Here is a 21,235-nt window from a genome sequence, read left to right as displayed (position 1 = left end):
GACCATTTTTAAATCAATGCTGTATAAGAATACAACATAAACTTGAAATAATTGTTTGGTGAAATATTATACATTTTCATCCATCAAATATTCGCCAATAGTATATGTTAAAAAAAGTAGTTTGATCGGAACCAAAGGACTTATATTAGAACTATGGCTTCCTTCCATGAAACCACGAGAAAATATTTTAACAGTAACAACAGAATCAGAGAGCTTCAGGCACATTCAGCAAAAGTTCATTCTGTTGCATGGAATAGTGATGGGAAAAGACTTGCTTCTGGGTCATATGATAAAACTGTCAATGTATTTGTTTTGGATAGAGAACGGATGGTTCGTTTACACTTGAAAAAATAACACACTAACGATCACAAACAGTAGACATTATTTTTATACCCCAAATTATCACTGATTCCAGGGAATTAAAATGAATGAAACCCAAGATGCTGCAAATAAATCCATCACCTTTTCTACTTCAGTTTACAATTGTGCACCATTTCTCACAACATTTGATCAAGGATTTGTATAGTCATTAGGGGGATCGATAGGACCTTTATCGGGACTACGGGATCGGGTGTTTTTAAGCTGAGGATTTCTGGATTGACCATTTCGGGATGCAGGAAATTCTTTGTTCGAATTTCGGGACCTCAGGCATACATGTGACAGAGTTGTCAAGCCACAACTGGAGATTTGGAAATTTTCAGCTGGAGTTTGGGCCTCATAACTGGAGATTTTTTATCGACCTTTTTATCGACATACGCAAGATTTTTTTGTGTGTGTTTAAACTGCATATCTTCCTTTTTTGTTAAAACACAACAATGATTCCACACCTTCAAGCACCTACATAGCCATTTTTACTTAGTAAAATCAAGGATTTGTATAGATAGACTCTAACTTTGGTAAAATAGAAGATAAGGGGGGTTCAAGTATTTGTTCATCATAATTTTATATCATGTATATAGTTCAAGATAAAGTAATCAGCCATCATACATTGTTGGCAAAAAGTACATATGCTTTGACCACATAGGCAACTTTTGTACCCCTACTGAACATTTTTGTAACAGAAGGTGTTGAATTGATAAAGTTGTGAGCTTTCTGTTGGGTAGCTGTCTCCATATTTTTGGTCAAGTAATTAGGGACACCATAGTCAGCTTTGCATGAAGTGTAGTAAGCATGGTCATGACTCTTGGCACTGGACTTTCACATTTTTTTTGTTTTGGCTAGATACTGTGTCTTCTTTAATTTGATGCTGGGGTACATGTATTTGGTGATAACATACAGTTTGCATTTTGTGAAATAATAAGACAAACACACTTATTTAGGTGTTCCATTGGACAAGATAGAAGACATATCATATTTGAGTTGATTTTATTGTCTTTGAGGTTTAATATAAACTAAGTCTGTTCCATGTTTTCAACAGCATCAAAATTTATGAAAGTCGATGTTTATATAACACTGTTCCATTGTCAGAATCACTTTTAATCATCCACACATGTTTATTTAACTAGCTAGTTGATAACTAGGTAAATGCCAATCATCTTTTATTGTTGTATATCTAATCCTTAACACCTTCATTGATTACTCCAGGCTATTTTCTTATTTACCTTTTTGACACAAATTCCATTACAGGAAACTTCCGATTTTCTCGGACTTTTCCCATATCAATTTAGAGTTTCTCGGACTTTTTCCCTGTCTGTATCTATTTTGTAAACAGAAATGTCTACTGAAATTTTTTCGCGATTGACATTTTCAAAAAGCGGAAGATTTCAAATTTTAACGGGAGGGACGGAAGAGGGTCTGAAAAGCAGGAGATTTTAACTCCCGCCGGAAGAATCACATGTATGCTCAGGATTTCGTTTTTATAAGCTAGGGATTTCAGGATTTCGTGTTTTTAAGCCTGGGATTTTGGGATCAGGACCCCTCCTACCCTCCCTCAGTCATGATAGTTATACTATACATCAGTGATTTTGCTAGTCCGAGATTACTCTGATGTCCGAGGGCTGTTTTGCCAGACAAGCTGAGGACGTGGGACGTCAGAGCTCGTCCCATATCAAATAGTGGATATTTGCCTACCCAAAATAGATGCGCTGCTTTCTCGCTTCTGGAGCCGACTGACGGCCCTGGAATTATATAAATTGGGCTTCAATCTCTTCATTTTTCATTTATCTCTTCATTTATGTAAGTTTCACCTACCTGCCAAACTTTTATTTTTCTATATTTTAACATTTTTCACAGAGACCCATGATTTCTGCATTTTTGACTTTCACTTTCAAATGGACGTCAAGTTAAGAGAGAGTTTGTGGCCTCGAGACTCAAATATGCAAATATTTATATTTTGTTATCTCCTTTATAGGAGATCGATGTTTAACATTTAGAAGCTATCACGTTTTTTCACCTCCTTTACAGGAGATCGGTAACAAGCATTTAGTTCCGACCACAATAACAATCGGAAGCTCCCCGAAATTTAGGTAACTTGCATCGTAAATGAACAAGGTGTTACAATTATGGTCATTTGCACTGTTTTCTCATGGTCACGTGATCATCTTTGAAAATGAAAGGCAAAATGCAGAAATCATGGGTCTCTGTGAAAAATGTTAAAATATAGAAAAATTAAGGAGCATGGTTTTGCGTGACGATTTGGAAATTCCCATTCTAACAATAGATTTTATTACATTTTCGCGGTGTCAAATAGATTGATGTCTTCATAACCGACCAATGTTCTGTTCGTAATTTAATGACGACAAATTCTTTTTGCAACATAAAATCCTGATTTCTCATCAATTTTAAGGGACCACCTGTTCAGCTTTTCAAATATAACTTATTACATAGTTACTTTTTGATGTAAACACAAATAGAATTCACTGCCTGGTCATGTTTCATCGTAAATGTATACAAATGATTGCCCCTACCAATGGACACTACTGCAAGAACTGGTTACATACAAAACGTATTATTGTTTGGACAAAATTAAAGTTTATTCACTCCCGGTTTTATTATTTTTAATGCACAGATAGTTTACCATATTATCTGTCAATAAAAACCAACTTTCACTATATTAAAATGGAACTATTTACCTTGTTAGAATGAATTAAAGCAACTTCAACTGAAAATGTCACAATTTCAATGGGAACTTTTGTGCAACTTTATTCACTTTAAAAAAGGTTAAGCATGCAGTCGAAAAATCACTTTATTGACAACTGTCTCATTTTTCCCAATACTGAATTTTTCCTCACATCAGAAATTTATAACAAAAAACTAAAGGGAGGTTATCTAAATAAATATAAATCAGTCAACTTTAGCTGACCGCAATGAAAACTGCACTAAGCATTTTAATTACATATATATATATTTTCCTAAAACTTGAAAATCACCCCTTTTTAGCTCACCTGACCTGAACGGTCAAGTGAGCTTTTCTCATCACTTGCCGTCAGTCTTCTGGCGGCGTCCTGCATCCGTCGTCCGTTAACTTTTACAAAAATCTTCTCCTCTGAAACGACTGGGCCAAATTTATCCATTAAAGTATCTAGTTTAAAAATTGTGTGGCGTGACCCGACCAACCAACGAAGATGGCCGCCATGGCTAAAAATAGAACAATGGGGTAAAATGAAGATTTTGGCTTATAACTCTGAAACCAAAGCATTTAGAGCAAATATGACAGCTAATGAATTGTCTATTATGTCAAGATCTATCTGCCCTGAAATTTTCAGACAAATCAGACAACCCATTATTGGGTTGCTGCCTCCAAATTAGTATTTGAAGGAAATTTTGCAGATTTGGTTATTATCTTGAATACTATTAAAGATAGAGATAAACTGTAAACAGCAATAATGTTCAGCAAAGTAAGATCTGCAAATAAGTCAATATGACCAAAATTGTCAGTTGACCCCTTAAGCAGTTACATGTATTGCCCTGTATAGTCAATTTTTAACCATTTTTCAAAAAATTTAGTATTCTTTTACAAAAATCTTCTTCTCTGAAACTGCTGGGCCAAAAGTAACCAAACTTGGCCACAATCATAATTAGGGTTACTCGTTTAAAAATTGTGTGGCGTGACCCGACCAACCAACCAAGATGGCCGCCATGGCTAGAAATAGAACATAGGGGTAAAATGTTGTTTTTATACGACCGCAAATTTTGAAAAAAATTTCGTCGTATATTGCTATCACGTTGGCGTCGTCGTCGTCGTCGTCGTCGTCGTCGTCGTCGTCGTCGTCGTCGTCGTCGTCCGAATACTTTTAGTTTTCGCACTCTAACTTTAGTAAAAGTGAATAGAAATCTATGAAATTTTAACACAAGGTTTATGACCATAAAAGGAAGGCTGGTATTGATTTTGGGAGTTTTGGTCCCAACATTTTAGGAATTAGGGGCCAAAAAGGGCCCAAATAAGCATTTTCTTGGTTTTCGCACTATAACTTTAGTTTAAGTAAATAGAAATATATGAAATTTTGACACAAGCTTTATGACCACAAAAGAAAGGTTGGGATTGATTTTGGGAGTTTTGGTTTCAACAGTTTAGGAATTAGGGGCCAAAAAAGGGCCCAAATAAGCATTATTCTTGGTTTTCGCACTATAACTTTAGTTAAAGTAAATAGAAATCAATGAAATTTAAACACAATGTTTATGACCACAAAAGGAAGGTTGGTATTGATTTTGAGAGTTTTGGTCCCAACAGTTAAGGAAAAAGGGGCCCAAAGGGTCCAAAATTAAACTTTGTTTGATTTCATCAAAATTGAATAATTGGGGTTCTTTAATATGCCGAATCTAACTGTGTATGCAGGTTCTTAATTTTTGGTCCCGTTTTCAAATTGGTCTACATTAAGGTCCAAAGGGTCCAAAATTAAACTAAGTTTGATTTTAACAAAAATTGAAACCTTGGGGTTCTTTGATATGCTGAATCTAAAAATGTACTTAGATTTTTGATTATTGGCCCAGTTTTCAAGTTGGCCCAAATCGGGGTCCAAAATTAAACATTGTTTGATTTCATCAAAAATTGAATAATTGGGGTTCTTTGATATGCCAAATCTAACTGTGTATGTAGATTCTTAATTTTTGGTCCAGTTTTAAAATTGGTCTAAATTAAAGTGCAAAGGGTCCAAAATTAAACTAAGTTTGATTTTAACAAAAATTAAATTCTTGGGCCTCTTTGATATGCTGAATCTAAACATGTACTTAGATTTTTGATTATGGGCCCAGTTTTCAAGTTGGTCCAAATCAGGATCTAAAATTATTATATTAAGTATTGTGCAATAGCAAGTCTTTTCAATTGCACAGTATTGTGCAATGGCAAGAAATATCTAATTTCACAATATTGTGAAATTGCAAATTTTTTTTAATTAAGAGTTATCTTTCTTTGTCCAGTATAGTAAGCAAGAAATATCTGCAAGAATTTTTTTTAATTGGAGTTATCTTTCTTTGTCCAGAATCAACTTAAATCTTTGTTATATACAATATACAATGTATATTCACTTTTTACTACCAACTGATAAATTTAAATAATCTTTACCATTCAGTGATAACAAGCAGTTTTTTTACATCTTAATATTTTATGATGTATTTAAATGAGTAGTAATTGTTGCAAACTCCATTAGAATATTTTAATTGTAATTAGTTTTGGAATAAGGGAAAGGGGGATGTGATTAAAAAATTGGGTTCAATTTTTCTCATTTGAAATTTCATAAATAAAAAGAAAATTTCTTCAAACATTTTTTTGAGAGGATTAATATTCAACAGCATAGTGAATTGCTCTAAGAGAAAACAAAAATTTTAAGTTCATTTGAATACATTCATTCTGTGTCAGAAACCTATGCTGTGTCAACTATTTAATCACAATCCAAATTTAGAGCGGAATCCAGCTTGAATGTTGTGTCCATACTTGCCCCAACTGTTCAGGGTTCAACCTCTGCGGTCGTATAAAGCTACGCCCTGCGGAGCATCTGGTTTTGGCTTATAACTCTGAAACCAAAGCATTTAGAGCAAATCTGACATGGGATTAAATTGTTTATTAGGTCAAGATCTATCTGCCCTGAATTATTCAGACAAATCAGAAAACCTGTTATTGGGTTGCTGCCCCAGAATTAGTAATTTTAAGGAAATTTTGCAGATTTTGGTTACATGTATTTACATGTATCTTGAATATTATTATAGATAGAGATAAACTGTAAACAGCAATAATGTTCAGAAAAGTAAGATCTACAAATAAGTCAACATGAACAAAATGGTCAGTGGATACCTCAAGGAGTTAATGCCCTTTATAGTCAATTTTTGTAAATTTTTAGAAAATATTTTCCACTGTAATTATTTGGCCAAGTTCATTATAGATAGAGATAATTGTAGAAACAAGAATGTTCAGTAATTAAAGATCTAAAAACACATCATCACCAAAACACAATTTTGTCATGAATTTATCTGTGTCCATTGTTTGATATGCACATAGACCAAGGTGAGCGACACAGGCTCTTTAGAGCCTCTAGTTTATGAATACAATTTTCATGATTTTTTAACTGGGAAGTATTTTTATGTAAAATCTAAAACTTATAAAAATCAAAAGGGAGCTTACAACAATATAAATAAACATTTACTATTTAATATAAAACATAGTACACAAGTTTATAATATTACATGTTATTTTTTGATAGAGTAAAGATTTGACCTTCAGAGGTCATGGTGATAGTGTAGACCAGCTATGCTGGCACCCTAAGAATCCAGATCAACTAGTAACAGCCAGTGGAGATAAAACTGTCAGAATCTGGGATGCTAGAACAAATAAGGCTGTTGCTACAGTGAACACAAAAGGTATGACATATATTATCAGAACATGAGAAAAGTGACAGATTTAAAAAATGTGGATAGGTTTTATACATATAAACTAGACAAATGTATAGATGTAAGGATTATTTTGAGTCAAGATATTAGTTTTCAGGTTCTTAAACAATAAATGATAATAATCAAATCAAGTATGAACAGCTGAACAAGTAAAACCCTATTTAATATTTGAAGTTCTAATTACATAGCTAAAATTTGCTTGATTAGATGGTTAACTATCATGACTAATCAATTGATCATAAACACTTTATTTCCGAAAGTCCGTCGAACTGATTGAGCTAATTCAAGTTTAGATTTAAAATTCATTTTCTGAAGTCATGAAAGACCTTTATACGTGTGTACCTGTAGAATGATCAGTATTTAGTTCAAAGGATGGATTGTTTATCTTATTTTTATTGTACTACATGTATGTCTTAACATTGCAGGTGAAAACATTAATATTTGCTGGTCACCAGATGGCACCACAATAGCAGTTGGAAACAAAGAAGATCTGATAACATTTATAGATGTACGAAGTCACAGATCGAAAGCTGAAGAACAGTTTAAATTTGAAATCAACGAAATCTCTTGGAACAATGATGGAGACTTGTTTTTCTTAACGAGTGGTCAAGGAAACATTCATATAATGAGGTAAGAGGTTGATTAAGTGTGTATTTATAACTCAAGCTCTGCAGGTAATCATATTTAAAAAGCCATAAATTTGTTTATGAAAGTTTTTATTTTAACGAAACAGATTTGAATGCATTTTTTTCATTATTTAATTAAAAGCATCATAAAACATTTTTGAAATGACAGAAGTTATTTTTTATATACAGTTATCCAGAACTAAAGATGCAGCACGTACTACATGGCCACCCTGCAAACTGTATCTGTATAGAGTTTGATCCCATGGGTAAATACTTCGCCACAGGAAGTGCAGATGCTCTGTGTAGTCTCTGGGATGTAGGAGAACTCGTCTGTGTTAGAACTTTTGCCAGGTAAATATTGGTTTCTAGTTTTTAAAACATTTATCAATATTTGTATAATATTTGTATTTATTATTTTTTTAATTTTTTTTTTTAATTTTTAATGAACAATAGAAGTATGATTTAAATATAGATTCTACCACTGCATCTAGTGTAATATGATATTTATCTACTGGAGACAGTAAAATTTTAAATATTTAAAATTTAACTTTCGAGAGTGGATAAATATCGTATTACAAGAGATTTGGTGGTTGAATCTGTTTCTCTAATGATTTTCAAACAATATGCAGGCAAACGTCTTCCTTCTTTTCGAATGATCTGCAAAAAGCTGTGTTTTTCTATGTGACTTCATCAGGCATGGTCGCCTTTTTTCATGCCATCACAATAGGACATTCAAAGGAAAGCAAGAAATTTCGACGTCAATATTCGGATTTTAGCCAATGAAGAACTAAAATCAAACAAACCACACTTTGATTAAATTATTTTTATACAATGGGTGCAAAAAGGGATAAATTGACAAAGAATTAGAGAAATTAAAATACTATTCATCATATTTTATTTTGATAGAATTGTTAGACAGATAATTTGATTTCTGTCTAATTCTTTGCTTATTTATTTCTGTTTTTTCTTGAACTGTCTAATCTTCATTATCCTCAATATATGATAGGTGTGTAATAAAAGATTTCTGTTTTAATCTCTGAAATGGTATACTAAAATGTCTTTTTGCAAAGGTACACAACTCATGCATGATCCCATTATTTGAATGAACAATTATTTTTGAATCTACAAAAAACACTTTTTAATATCTTTGTATATTGATCAAAATTTCATGAAGAAAACATATTCAACAATCATATTATTTGAAGTCTGATATTAATACAAATCTCAATGAATTTTCAAATGAAAAATTTATTAAAAAAAAAGAAAATTTATGATTAGAGATATGAACATGTATATCACATTGTAAAATCTATATGTATATTGTCTTATGTAAAGGATCGCATTATCATATACACTATGATTGTAGGTTAGAGTGGCCGGTTAGAACATTGAGTTTTAGTTATGATGGTAAAATGTTAGCCTCAGCCTCAGAGGACCTGGTGATAGATATTTCTGATGTAGAAACAGGTAAGCAGAAAACAACAACTCAAGTATGGTTCATAGACTCATTTTATAACTTCTATTTTATTTGAATTTCATGTCAATATATTTCTGAATTCAGATTTGTAATTTTTAACAAAAACATGATAGACAGGGGAGACAATTTTGCATATATGTATATATATATTTTTCCAACATAACTACTATAATAACAAGATCCTGTTTGTTAGCTGACATGGTATAAAAAAAACAAATCAACGAATTAAACTTTCTATAATATAGGACAATGGTGTTGATTAAGAATTAAACCAAGCCAGGTTTTGTTTTCCACACATAAGTACTTTAATTTGATGAAACCTACTTACAAAAAAATAGTAAGTTTTTCACAAGTTGAAGTGCAATGAATCCAAATACCCTCAACATCCTCTTTCGATAAATGGTGAACAATTTCTTAACTCAGATTTTCATGTACTAAAAACATGTGTACAACCATACAATTTAAAAAAAAGTACATCCAGTTGTGCCAGTTCAACAAAAAATATGAAATAAGGAAGACAACTCCAGTTCATTTTATGTAATGAAAGCAATCTTTACCATTTAGTGATCACAAAAACTTTGATTGAAGGTATGATATATTAAAAATTCTAAAATCACAACACCTTTTAATTGAAGGTGAGAAGGTTACAGAGGTGACATGTGAGACTCCTACCTTTACTGTAGCATGGCATCCTAAGAGATATTTATTGGCCTATGCTTGTGATGATAAGTACGAGAGAGATCAACGAGACAGAGACAGGGATGTGGGGACTGTCAGAGTATTTGGTTTCCCAAGTGACTGAAGGATTTATTATAGTCATACTAGGAGTAATAGAGGACTTTGTAAAGGCAGTTCAAGGATGAACTGGTCTGGTGATCAAAGAGACAGATATCAGATATCATTGTGTCTATCTCATGTACAATGTAAGATCTTGACCAGTGGTCAAAACATTGTTCTGCAGGATCTTTTTACATCATTGTTGTAATATTTGTTGAATATGGCAGCTTGTTATCAAATGAACAGAATAAAATGTAAAGAAAGATTTTCATACATTTTTATGCCCCATTAAGTTTTTCTCTTGTCTGCCGTATGCACATCCATCTGTCTGAATGTACTTTCCAAAGTTGGTTTCTGTTCTCTAAATTTAGTATGCCTAAATCAAATTTTATGTAAATTATACAAAATGCTTATTTTCACAAAACACATCAAATTTGAATTTTGATGGCATCACTTACACAGTTCTAGAGTTATGCCCTTAACAAACTGAAAAAATGCTGAATTTTTCTTTTTCATTCTCTAACTTTAGTTTGCCTTGGCCAAATTCTGTGAAACATTTACACAATGCTTATTTTCATAAAATACAGATCAGTTTTGAATTTATTTTAATTTTAATCAGAATGTGTAATTTTGTGTGTTTACAGTATTATTGATTTTTATTATATCTTAGATGCTGCATCTAAGTGCATTTTTTACATTCATCGTAATGCCTGTCTGCCGAGGGACGTCTTGAGTTTAACCTTATTTTCATGGTGTAAAAGACTTATATACTGTAGAAACAGTATTTTTTGTGGGGTTAAATTTCATGGTTTTGTCTCTTTATAAGATTTGATTGGGATTTATTTTCGTGGTTTCCAGTAAATGGAAGTGATATTGCATTTAGGATAACTTTTCGTTTAATTTCAAAGGATATATTCTTTCAAGGAAAAAACAAAATTAAATCCTCTACGAAAATTTCTGCTTTTACAGTAACTGTTTGTATTTTATGAAAAAGGATTTTAAAATATACCAGTTATAAGCCTTATAAACTTCCTTGTGATGTCAGTCCAATATTGTCTCATGGCCCAAGCAAGTCCATGTATTAAGATTCTAGATTTTGACCTGTTATCAAATTGGTCCACTTTGAGGTCCAAAGGGTCCAAAATTAAAGTTTTGTGTGATTCATATTAAATTGAAACCTTGTGGTTATGTGATATGCTGAGTCTTGACCATTTGCTAACCATCTTTTTATGCTTTAGATATTGGACCAGAAAGAGTAAATGTCCAAATTCAAATATTTAAGTTCTTTGACCACATTTATCTGTGTCAGAAAATTAAGAATAGTTTATTACATCTGCTAAGTAGCCACTAGTCAGTCAGGGGTACTACTTGGACAAGTGATTTCAGAATCACTTCTTTTAGTGATTTTGGCTGTGAAATAAAAAATTTCACAGACTTTTTAAAAACATTTAAACAAGTAATTTAATCATTTCAATATAAAGTTTTTAAACATTTTTTTGATATTTTTACCACAAGCTTGATTTTTTAATTGGTAAAAATACAAGAATTCCATTGAAAAACTATCATGTACATGCAGAATTTGTCTTTCTTGCTCTAAATAAAACCAATCAGGTTACCTAATATTGTTGACCTTTGTCTGATAGTAAGAGTTGTTAATGAATATTTGATTACAATACAATTTCAAAGGGTTCTTTTAAAATCTTTAGCGCACTTACTTACTGCCCAAGCGCACTGGTGAAATGGATGCCCAAAGATAAAGGGATTACTGATCAATGTAGAAAAATTATAAAAAAGTTACTTAAAATAGTAACAATATGTAAAAATAATGAAATTAGGAATTGTAGATCAAAGGAGACACCAATATCACTTTAATAAGTGATAACTGATTATGAAAAATCACTGGAATAGGTGACCATGAAATCATTTGTTTAAGTAGTACCCCTGACATGATAGTTTACACTAATTTTACATACAACACTTTTTTTATTGTCTACAGAGAAAGGGAATGACTTACGATTAGATCTAATTATTGATAGTGTTGTTTTGTACCAAGTAGCAATTTTGATGCCCCACCTACAATAGTTTACTGGTCTGTGCATCTGTCCATTCGTCAGTGCGTCTGTTTGTTCGTCCATCTGTCTGTCCTGCTTCAGGTTAAAGTTTCTGATGAAGTCCAATTAACTTGAAACTTAGAACACATGTTTCCTATGATATGATCTTACAAATTTTAATGCAAAGTTAGAGGTTTTTTACACCACTTTCACAGACCACTGAACATAGAAAATGATGGTGCTAGTGGGGCATTCATGTACTGGGGACACATCAACACTCATTATGCAAGGAAAGTTTTCATAAAATTTTTCTTTTATGGAAGGAAAAGACTTAATATTTGCAGCTTGATAATGTAGTGTTTTAGTAAGTAAGCAGTTTTGTTGAGCATATGACTTAAAAAAAGGTGGCATAAAAAAACTTCTTAAAAGCTTCATATTTCAGAAGGTAGAAGACCTGTATCCTTTATACTTTGTATTAAGATGCTTTATTTTATGAAGTTTCTGTCTGTCAAATGTCCATTGTCCTTGACTGCATTTCCGTTGTTAAGTGACAACATTCATACATGTGAACCTCCTGACGGGAGTACAATAATCCCGTTTTCAGGGGATCCTCCTGTCCTCCTGTGTAGGAGAAAAAACTTCCGTGTATGAAATATTTCATGAATGAAAATTTTCGGCACCGCCATCATATTTGATAAATGTTTTGGGACAAATAAAAAAATATAAATTTATAAATTATTAATAGCAATTTAGACTTTTTTTCAAGGATTAAATTAAAGTTTATATTGTAAGTCTCTTTACCAACTTTGTAAAATATACATGTATAGCATATTTCTATTTTATTTGTCTATACAGTTACCAATGATATGGAGATGAAGACATGAAAACAAATATACTGAAAGTGTAACAAACATGACTAACACACTTCTCTGTCCAACATTACAAGAAAGGAGACTCAAAGCAAATTGAATATGTTCATACTGACATACTAATTAAAAGCAAATTAAACACCAGGTCTAGCCACAAATAAACATACCGACAAATTCGATGCAGCAAAGACAGTTACAAAGGAGTAAGGTCCAGTAAGGGCCGATTTTGGCCTCAAATTTCAGGTTCATCTAACAAATTTTTGGACACTTTTTAAACACTTAAGTGTCTATTTCAATTGATTCGATTAGTTGATGTGAAAGATTTTAACTGATTTAGTAATTAAAAACCCTCTGATTTAAGCTTAAATATGAAAATTCTATCAAATATGCCAAAAAACGTAACTTTTCAGATGGATTTGTCAAAAAATGAAAGTGGCCGCATCCGTGTTCATCCTCAACCTTTATATAATATGTTTTGTATAATCATCAAATACAACTTAAATTTCAATATTATGAATGAACACGAATGAGGCCACTTCATTTTAGACGGTCTAAAAATTAAACAAAATGCTAAAATTTTGAAGATTTCAGTAATTGAGCATGACTTTATGAAGGTAGAACTGGATATTTGTGCATTATATTGTCAAAAACAGCTCATATTTATGAAGCAGAAGCATTTTACTTTCCAAAATATAGCTAAAAGATTACATTTTCACAATTTTCTAAAACTGCTATATTTTGGGGCCAAATAGGGGTTTTACTGAACTTACTCCTTTTCATTTTTCTGCCAAACTATAAAAGTCTGGAAAAATGAACTGAACCAATAGCCTGCACTACTGAGTGCTTCAAGGAGAAGGTCACTAGAGAGATGCTCCTTGACACTTACAAACACCTAAATGTTAAAATATGTATCTTGTTTTTTTTTATATCTTATACCAGAAATTAAAATTACTAAATATAAGTTACATATACATTTGTTACTACATGTATATATAAAAGTTGAAAAAATATGAAATCAAAAATATATTTTTAATCATTTAAATATTGTTAAACCAGGCATGCTCCGGAAATTAATCATCAACCAGTTGATGTGTTTCTGTATATAAAAAAGAAGAAGAAGAATATTTTTTTTCTATATATTTAATGTATGGAATGAATGTAAGGTGTACATGTTTGTCAGGAAATTTTCATCTGACCATGAACATAACCTGATTTTCGGGGACCATAAACATAACCTGATTTTCGGGTTATCAGGGGTTATCTTAAGTTTTCCAGATGGTTCAGTTTGTTTCTTAGAAACTTTATATGCAATATACCAACTATATTTAATGCATGATATGATTTTAAGTTGTACACGTCCGTCTGGTTTCTGAATTTAGCCTCCTTTTCCTGGTTCATTTCAATCATGTTTAGTTTTACTGGTTAATTTGTTTCTTAGATGGTATTATGCAATAGGCCAACTATATTTAAAGCATAGTTGATGTATGGGTTGATTGTACATTTGTATACAGTTTGGTGTATCTGACCTTGACCTCAGTGTCTTGGATCATGTTCAGTTTATTTGATAGTTGTAGTAAAGATTTATATTTAGGACAATCAACATAATATAAATGATTAGTAAAGAGGGTCTTGTCTGTGATGAACGTCATTAAAGGTGATACATGGGTGTTGCTGTACAAAACGTGGAAGTGACAACACTGTCTTAATTTGCGTCAGCAGAATAGCCCCTGCTACTAACCATGTGACTTTCAATTAATGAACAATTTTCAATATAAAAGTGTACTGCTGAAGATAGTTCAATAGAAACTACTTATGATAGACAATTATATTTTCTATAAATTTGCATTGAAATTCGTACATCTCAGTTTGAAGATCATTTATACGCACAGGCCAATATGTCATGATCCAGCATCTTTGAATTGATAAACAGTGTTGCTGTCCATCAGATTGTGTGTTACTGAATGGTTGAGACCTATCTCTGTGTCATCAGTTTATCACATCTGATGTCAAGCCCATTCTTGCCTGCAGATAGTTTCCTTTTTTACAACACTCATTGTACAAGGAACATTTTTGTCAAAGTTTTCTTGGCTCCTATTGTAAATGAATGATTTTCATATTTGGTGTGTGAATGATCATTTATGCTACCGAATACATGTCACATACCTTAACCAATCGCATGCTGATTAACAGTTCCAGACCTATTAATGATTATGTTGCGAAACGTTCAGTATTTCACATTTGAGAAAGATATATTACAGGCCAGGTTTTAATTGTTTAATTTTTAATGTATATCTCGCGGTCTCTCATGGCATTAGTTACTAATTTTTATGAAGTATTTCATTTTTGAAAAAGAAATCGATATCATTTTTCACGTTGATAATTTTGAAATTGTTATCAAAAGATTGAAGTCCTAGTTCATTTTTTTAAATATTTGTTTAATTTTGTTATTATTAAGACTCCCTTTCATTCGTGTGTTTGCGTGCTTGTTCTGAAAGAAACATAACTTAACCAGTGGAACCTCTTTGTATTAACTTGGAGGTTGAGAAAACGCAGATGACATACACTCACATAACAATAGTATACCTATTGTACCACACACAAACAATTTACAATTCTAGTCCGGTACATATTACTGAACCTGCATCCATATAAAAAAAACAAAGTGATCAGGGGTGCAATAAGTGTAATGTCATAAAATAACTATAAAATATACAAATATTAGATATTTCGGATAACAGATATCCTTCTTCGGTAATTGCACGATGACAAATGAATCATGTCAATTCAAATTGAGACTCTATCAAAATCTTGATTTATACAATTTAAACGAACGCTGGAACAATTTTAAAATTTCCAAACACACCGCAAAGACTACAGAAATATGCCAAAAACATGTCGCCTTGTAAGATTGATCGTTGACTATTTATTCAGTCATTTTATAATTATATATATACATATAAATATGTTGACATCAGGGCGAACGACCCATATTTATGGAATAACCTTCATTAAAAATAAAAATTTGCGAAGCCGTATAAAGAGCCCAATAACATTACGTCAGTATTTCCCCCTTTTATGAGAGATGATCCATGTGGAATAAATACGAATTTATATTGCAAATGGAATCGGAAACCATTATGAAAATTCCAAACGGAGATGCAATACCTCCTCATGACCATTCGTATTCATGCTAAGTTTGGTTAACTTTTCTATTTTTCGCAATTGTTATGTTCAATGGTAACGGTAGCTATTTTAAAAGTTCCAACGACTGCGCATCTACATATGGTGTTTCTCATTATGGTTATGCTTGAACATTGGTGCAGTAGTCTCCCTGAAAAGTCTGTGACAAAGATTGGAGTAACAAATTAAATAAAATACGGAAGAAAAACAGTATGTAACTCGAAACTCGTTCTAGGTGACATAATAAGAGCAGTAATCTTTAGTGCATATTTCTCGAACATTAAGTCAACGATTTGAAATAGTGTTATCTTAATCGGTCATATTTTCAAAACCTCACAGGAATGTCAGTTGACATAAAAGGTATGATCAGGTACGAATAATCACCTTGAAAACAAAATGATACATAATACCTGAAGTAGGTGGAATAATCCTTAAGGAAAACGGCAGATTGTCTGATAGATATAAGATGTACCTTGTTGTCTTATCTGGACGATATAGTATTTCTATTTACATTGTTAAAGCAAACATGGAAGAAAAAACGTCGCCTGGCATTAAACGAAGCGTGTCTTTGAGCAGACGCATGTCAATGATTGGAGGACCAAACATGAGTGGAAAATGGAATCGAATAATATTCATTGTAATTGTGATAGGTTTAGGATTTATTTCAGGCAATTTTGTGTATAACCTCGTCCTTGGAAAATTAAGAGGGTCCAATACAAAACAGTTCAAAAGACATAATATTCACGATCCTCCGGATTCAAGATCAGGAATTAGTATTAAAAAAGATCTGAGTATTCAGTTCCGTGATTATCTGCCGAGGAATGTTTTCATAACAACAGGAAATTGGTACCGACAGAGGGAGAGTATCAAACTTTTTTTACAAACATACCCGGATGCTGCCACATATCATTTGTATAGCTTTCTGGAGGATGACTCTCACAACCCTTTCTTCGTGGCTTTTGACAAAAATTTAATGAATATTGTGCAATCTAGAATTCTGTCGGATACAAATGAAACTATTTCAAAACATATTAGTAAATTTGGAAGTGAAAGCATTCGGAAAAATTTGTCCTCAATTGATTTTGGTGCATGGCTTATAGACACTTTCCATCAGGATGATTATATTATTGTCAGGATGGAAAATGAAAACGAGACTACTATAGCGAGACGGTTACACAACATAGGCGCACTTGATTGGATAGATAAATACTATACCACCTCGCGTGAAAATGGTACTCTTTCTGTTTATCACGAGGTATTTAGAAAAATGAATATTCCACTTTTTATTTGGAACGACGATGAAAACACTTACAGTGATTTTGATGAATTAAACGGCCACAAAGGACCACCAAGAGCAACAAACATTATCCTTGACTGTGGCTATTACGAAAACTTTTTATTTGTCATGTATGTGCCTCTGATTTCAAAGCAAGCAATTTATGCTCTTGAAGTTTTACAAGCGTTTAGTGGACCCAGGTTTTTGCAGACGGCTTTATTTCTTTCCAGAAATTTCATCGTTAATCAACCGAGTTTAACTGAATCGCTTGTTCATTCAATAAACATAGGGTTATATATGGTAAATAAGACAACCGTTGGAAACGCATATGGGTACCATCAAATGAGGAACGAGTTTGTAGAAGTTTCAAAAGTTTTGCAAAAATTTGAAACAAATCCAGTTAAAATTCAATATGTAAATACAGTTGGTTTTGAAAAAGAGTCTGAATCGAACTTATGTAATGAAAGGGTTGTTGATATTTTCAAAGAGTTTTTAAACATTGATTATTTACTTCCGCAATTTATTAAAGATAGCAGTATCAAAGTTGAAAATATAACTAGAAAACACGGACAAATCTTTGCACTCGATCTGACAACTGAAAACTCTGAGATGTTAATGATTTATATTCTGAAAAAGTATGGTGGAGGAATGATTGGGATCAATACGTGCTAACTTTTGGTAAAAATAATGACGGTCATTTTTTTTTCTAAATCTAAAAAAACCCCAAATGGAATGCAAAAAAACTATGTTTTAGATAGCTGGTCATTCGAGAACAAAAGATGCGCTTTTTTTTGTTATTTTATTCGGGTATAAAAGAGTTGACCAAAGCAATGTGATTTTGAATGACGTTGACGCCGAAGCATATACGATCAGCACTTTAACAACTCTATATGAAAGAAGCATAATGTAATGTTACGGCGAGACATGCAGTGAAACGAAAAAATGTCACATTTTATGTTAAGCGATTGTTGTCTGTTTATCAAAGTTACGGAATCGTATGAACATATATGTAATGCGATTAGTCACGTAACCATCCTTACTTTAAATTAAAACCATGCATAAATTAATTCCTCATTTCCATTTCCAATTTTATGTATGAGAATGTTTATTTTTAGAGTAAGCTTTTAACCAAATTATATATATACCATACAAATAAAAATCAAATGTTTTCATATACAATCACTAGTTATTAAGTAATACTAGTATTCATTAGAAGCTTATTATACGGACATCTGCTGCTTATGGGTAAAATATTGATAAAATTTCTACACAAAGCATCTACATAGGTTACACTTATTTAAGAGTTTCCCTAACAATAGTCCTAGAGATAGCATATTTTCTCTAAATGCACCAACTTCAACAAGTGTTTGTTCACGTCCTCGGAAATTCAAGTTGAAGATATTACGAGAAAGGAATGAAGCTATACAGGCATATGTACGTAAGGGACACATTTCTACTTTTAAAGACAACAATGTTATTTTTGAAAGTTTATTTTTCTTAGATGTCTTGTAAGATGTCTTGACACATTTTGGACATTTCAAATATTTGTTGGTTTTCAATTTTTTCAAAGGTTTACACAATTATTAATTGTTACTTTTAGAGCATATATTATATAAAGCTCGAATAACATTTTATTATAAATTAACACGTGGAGACTTCAGGCAGCTCATTTGATGTATCCAGATGTTGATGATTGTTTAAGCACATGGAGAAATCGTTAAGTATTGTGTGTTCCGTCCTTGGTAATATTCGTGGAAAGTAAGGTACAGGAATCTTGGGTATTGTTTCATTTTCCAACATCTCATTCGAAACGTCAACACGTGATTTTGCGAGGAACGTATCGTCATTGTTGTTTATATAACCGCTTATCTGAGTGTTTTCTGTGTATGTTTTGGATGATATCGTTACGGCAATGTCAACTGTTGGTCGGTATTTTGAAACAAAGCCAAGGGGAAGTGACGTTAGTCCTGTATATAAAGGTAGCACAAACACACATCCTGTCATAAAAAGAAATAAATGACTTCCATCTACAAATATTACAGTTAAAGTTCCAATTAATGCAGCAAAAACAGAATAACCCCAGAGGTTACGAAAGGCAGATACGAAAGGGTTTGATTGTTGAAATTCAATTTCCACTGCTCTTTGAGGTTTCCACTGGGTATTGTTGAAAAGGATCGCTTTAAAAGCTCGAATTATCCTAACACTTCCGGTGATAGCCTCTGGTGTAAACTGCAACACAGAAGCAATAGATTCTATACACACATATTTAAAGTTGTTTTTATTACATGTTGCAAATTTTGGAAAAATAACAACAAAAAACATGATTACTGCTACTGGTGCATTCGGATATGTTAGCGATGTGAAAAGATGAATAACTACAAACAGTAAAAGAACAGGTTTCATAAACATTTGTCGGAGCGCAGAGTGAGCTACGAAAGAAGAAACTATATCTAATTTGGTTGCTGTTCTCAGTTTTGTCTCAATAAATTTTGATTTCTGAAATTTCTTTTGCAGGAATCTCATAGGTTTTCCAAAAATGTTTTGAAAAAAGTATATCGCCAATAATATTTCTCCCTTATTCCATCTTCGTTCTCTGATACTCCATGTAACGTAGTTGTAGGATGGCATTTCTTGTAAATGAATATTTCCAACATAAAGTGGGTGTAAAATTGAAGCTTCGAATGTATCATGACTAAGAACATCTATAGGTACTCTCTCTATCAAGTTATCTCTACTTCCAAGAATTTTATCAATGTACACTTTATTGCTTATTAGTCCTTTTCCAAAAAATGAGGACTGTTCTAAAATTGCTGCCATTGAATTAGTCAGAGGCTCGTTAATTGCTTGACGCATTGATTCAAGGTGCATAAAGATTGTATCTGTTTTATTTATACAATCTAAAAATATAGCAGGTTGAATTATTCCACTTTCAGGATTAGCGGCTGCAATATCTAACAGATTGAATGCTATTGCTTTACCGACCCGTGTATCACTGTCCAGCACTAAAGTATAGTTGAATCTCCTACCTTCTATGTTTCTGACGTCCTCAGAATAATGAAACAATGGCTCTCCTTCCTTTCTTGCTGCACTGGAATAAAATTGGCTATCGCAATACGTATAAGCCTCAGTTTCACCTTCAGAAAGAAGCATTAAATCCTGATATTGCCCACACTTTCGCAAAACTGATGATATTCTATGAATCACCATGAAGTCATTTACAAAATTAGTACAGATCTGATACAGATAGATTGTTCTGAATTCGTCATTGTCAATATGTTGAAAATTATTCCACACAAATCTCAAACGAACGTTGTCAATTTTTTTCGAGTTTCCATAAGAAAATAAAAGTCCTTCTTGATAAAGTTGGTCAAAAATTAAACTACGATAACGATCGCGCACAATTAATTCGTACTGTCTCAGTTCGCTGTCTTTCGTGGCGCTCACCAAAACGCTGGCCGTATTAGAACCTATATTTCCCATGTATGCTTCATACATATTCAGCAAACACTCGTCGATGTCTTCTGCACAAGTAGCAAGTAAATTATAGTTTAAAATTAAAGTCAGATGTTGACCATCCGAACTAGCAACCTTCCTAGTATGACCTCCAAAAATTAAACAAAATATTGTCTGAATGGGATATTCCAACACAAAACTTTGTATAACTGACAAAACTAAAACTAATAATGTACCACTAACAATATGTGTCTCTTTCCAGTTCACATTTAAAACATTCAAAATAAACGTAACAACGGCAAGAAAAGTCCATGATCCAAAGTACAGAAGAAGTCTTAACCATCTTTCCATTTACGTACGACTTTCTATCGTTTGACCATTTTTACATTTTATATAGTTGATCATAATCAGATGCGTAGTTAAAAAACAGTAACGGCCTTATATTCTTAAGCCATATTTACATTTTGTCCAAAATTTCGACTTAGATGCGTATATGTTTAATCTTTTAGAAATATTTATGCCAATTATTTCGTTTTTAACTAAAAGTGTGAAAAGAATACATGAGCATTTCGATCGAGAAAAGATTCACACAATAGTGTCCGTTGTTTTTATAAATGTAAAGCTCGAGCAGGAATCATGAATTGTTTCATAAATAATTAGAAAGTTCCCGAGTATTTCACTAAGATCATTTAGTGACCTTTGTTTGA

General features: G+C 32.4%; 3 protein-coding genes across 3 annotated transcripts; 2 read left to right on the top strand and 1 right to left on the bottom strand.

The window, feature by feature from the left end:
- Positions 1-120: 120 nt before the first annotated feature.
- LOC134715839 (THO complex subunit 3-like) lies at positions 121-9,964 on the top strand. Its single transcript, XM_063578338.1, has 6 exons — positions 121-330; positions 6,633-6,789; positions 7,245-7,449; positions 7,635-7,796; positions 8,812-8,912; positions 9,558-9,964. Exons 1-6 carry the CDS (start codon positions 154-156, stop codon positions 9,722-9,724), a joined length of 969 nt encoding a protein of 322 aa, XP_063434408.1. The 5' UTR covers positions 121-153; the 3' UTR covers positions 9,725-9,964.
- Positions 9,965-16,184: 6,220 nt separating this feature from the next.
- On the top strand, positions 16,185-18,162 carry LOC134714144 (uncharacterized). Its single transcript, XM_063575387.1, has one exon. It carries the CDS (start codon positions 16,266-16,268, stop codon positions 17,745-17,747), a length of 1,482 nt encoding a protein of 493 aa, XP_063431457.1. The 5' UTR covers positions 16,185-16,265; the 3' UTR covers positions 17,748-18,162.
- A 554-nt stretch (positions 18,163-18,716) lies between these two features.
- Positions 18,717-20,946, bottom strand: LOC134716776 (uncharacterized). Its single transcript, XM_063579785.1, has one exon. It carries the CDS (start codon positions 20,877-20,879, stop codon positions 18,717-18,719), a length of 2,163 nt encoding a protein of 720 aa, XP_063435855.1. The 5' UTR covers positions 20,880-20,946.
- Positions 20,947-21,235: the final 289 nt, after the last annotated feature.

This window comes from Mytilus trossulus, chromosome 4, assembly GCF_036588685.1.
Source record: "Mytilus trossulus isolate FHL-02 chromosome 4, PNRI_Mtr1.1.1.hap1, whole genome shotgun sequence".
Lineage (NCBI taxonomy): Eukaryota > Metazoa > Mollusca > Bivalvia > Mytilida > Mytilidae > Mytilus > Mytilus trossulus.
This window is presented reverse-complemented; position numbering and strand designations above follow the sequence as displayed.

Coding starts and splice junctions, on each gene's coding strand:
- LOC134715839 (XM_063578338.1), top strand. CDS start 154: ATGGCTTCCTTCCATGAAACCACGAGAAAATATTTTAACAGTAACAAC. Junction 331..6,632: donor TTTTGGATAGAGAACGGATG/GTTCGTTTACAC, acceptor ATTTTTTGATAG/AGTAAAGATTTGACCTTCAG. Junction 7,450..7,634: donor GGAAACATTCATATAATGAG/GTAAGAGGTTGA, acceptor TTTTATATACAG/TTATCCAGAACTAAAGATGC.
- LOC134714144 (XM_063575387.1), top strand. CDS start 16,266: ATGTACCTTGTTGTCTTATCTGGACGATATAGTATTTCTATTTACATT.
- LOC134716776 (XM_063579785.1), bottom strand. CDS start 20,879: ATGGAAAGATGGTTAAGACTTCTTCTGTACTTTGGATCATGGACTTTT.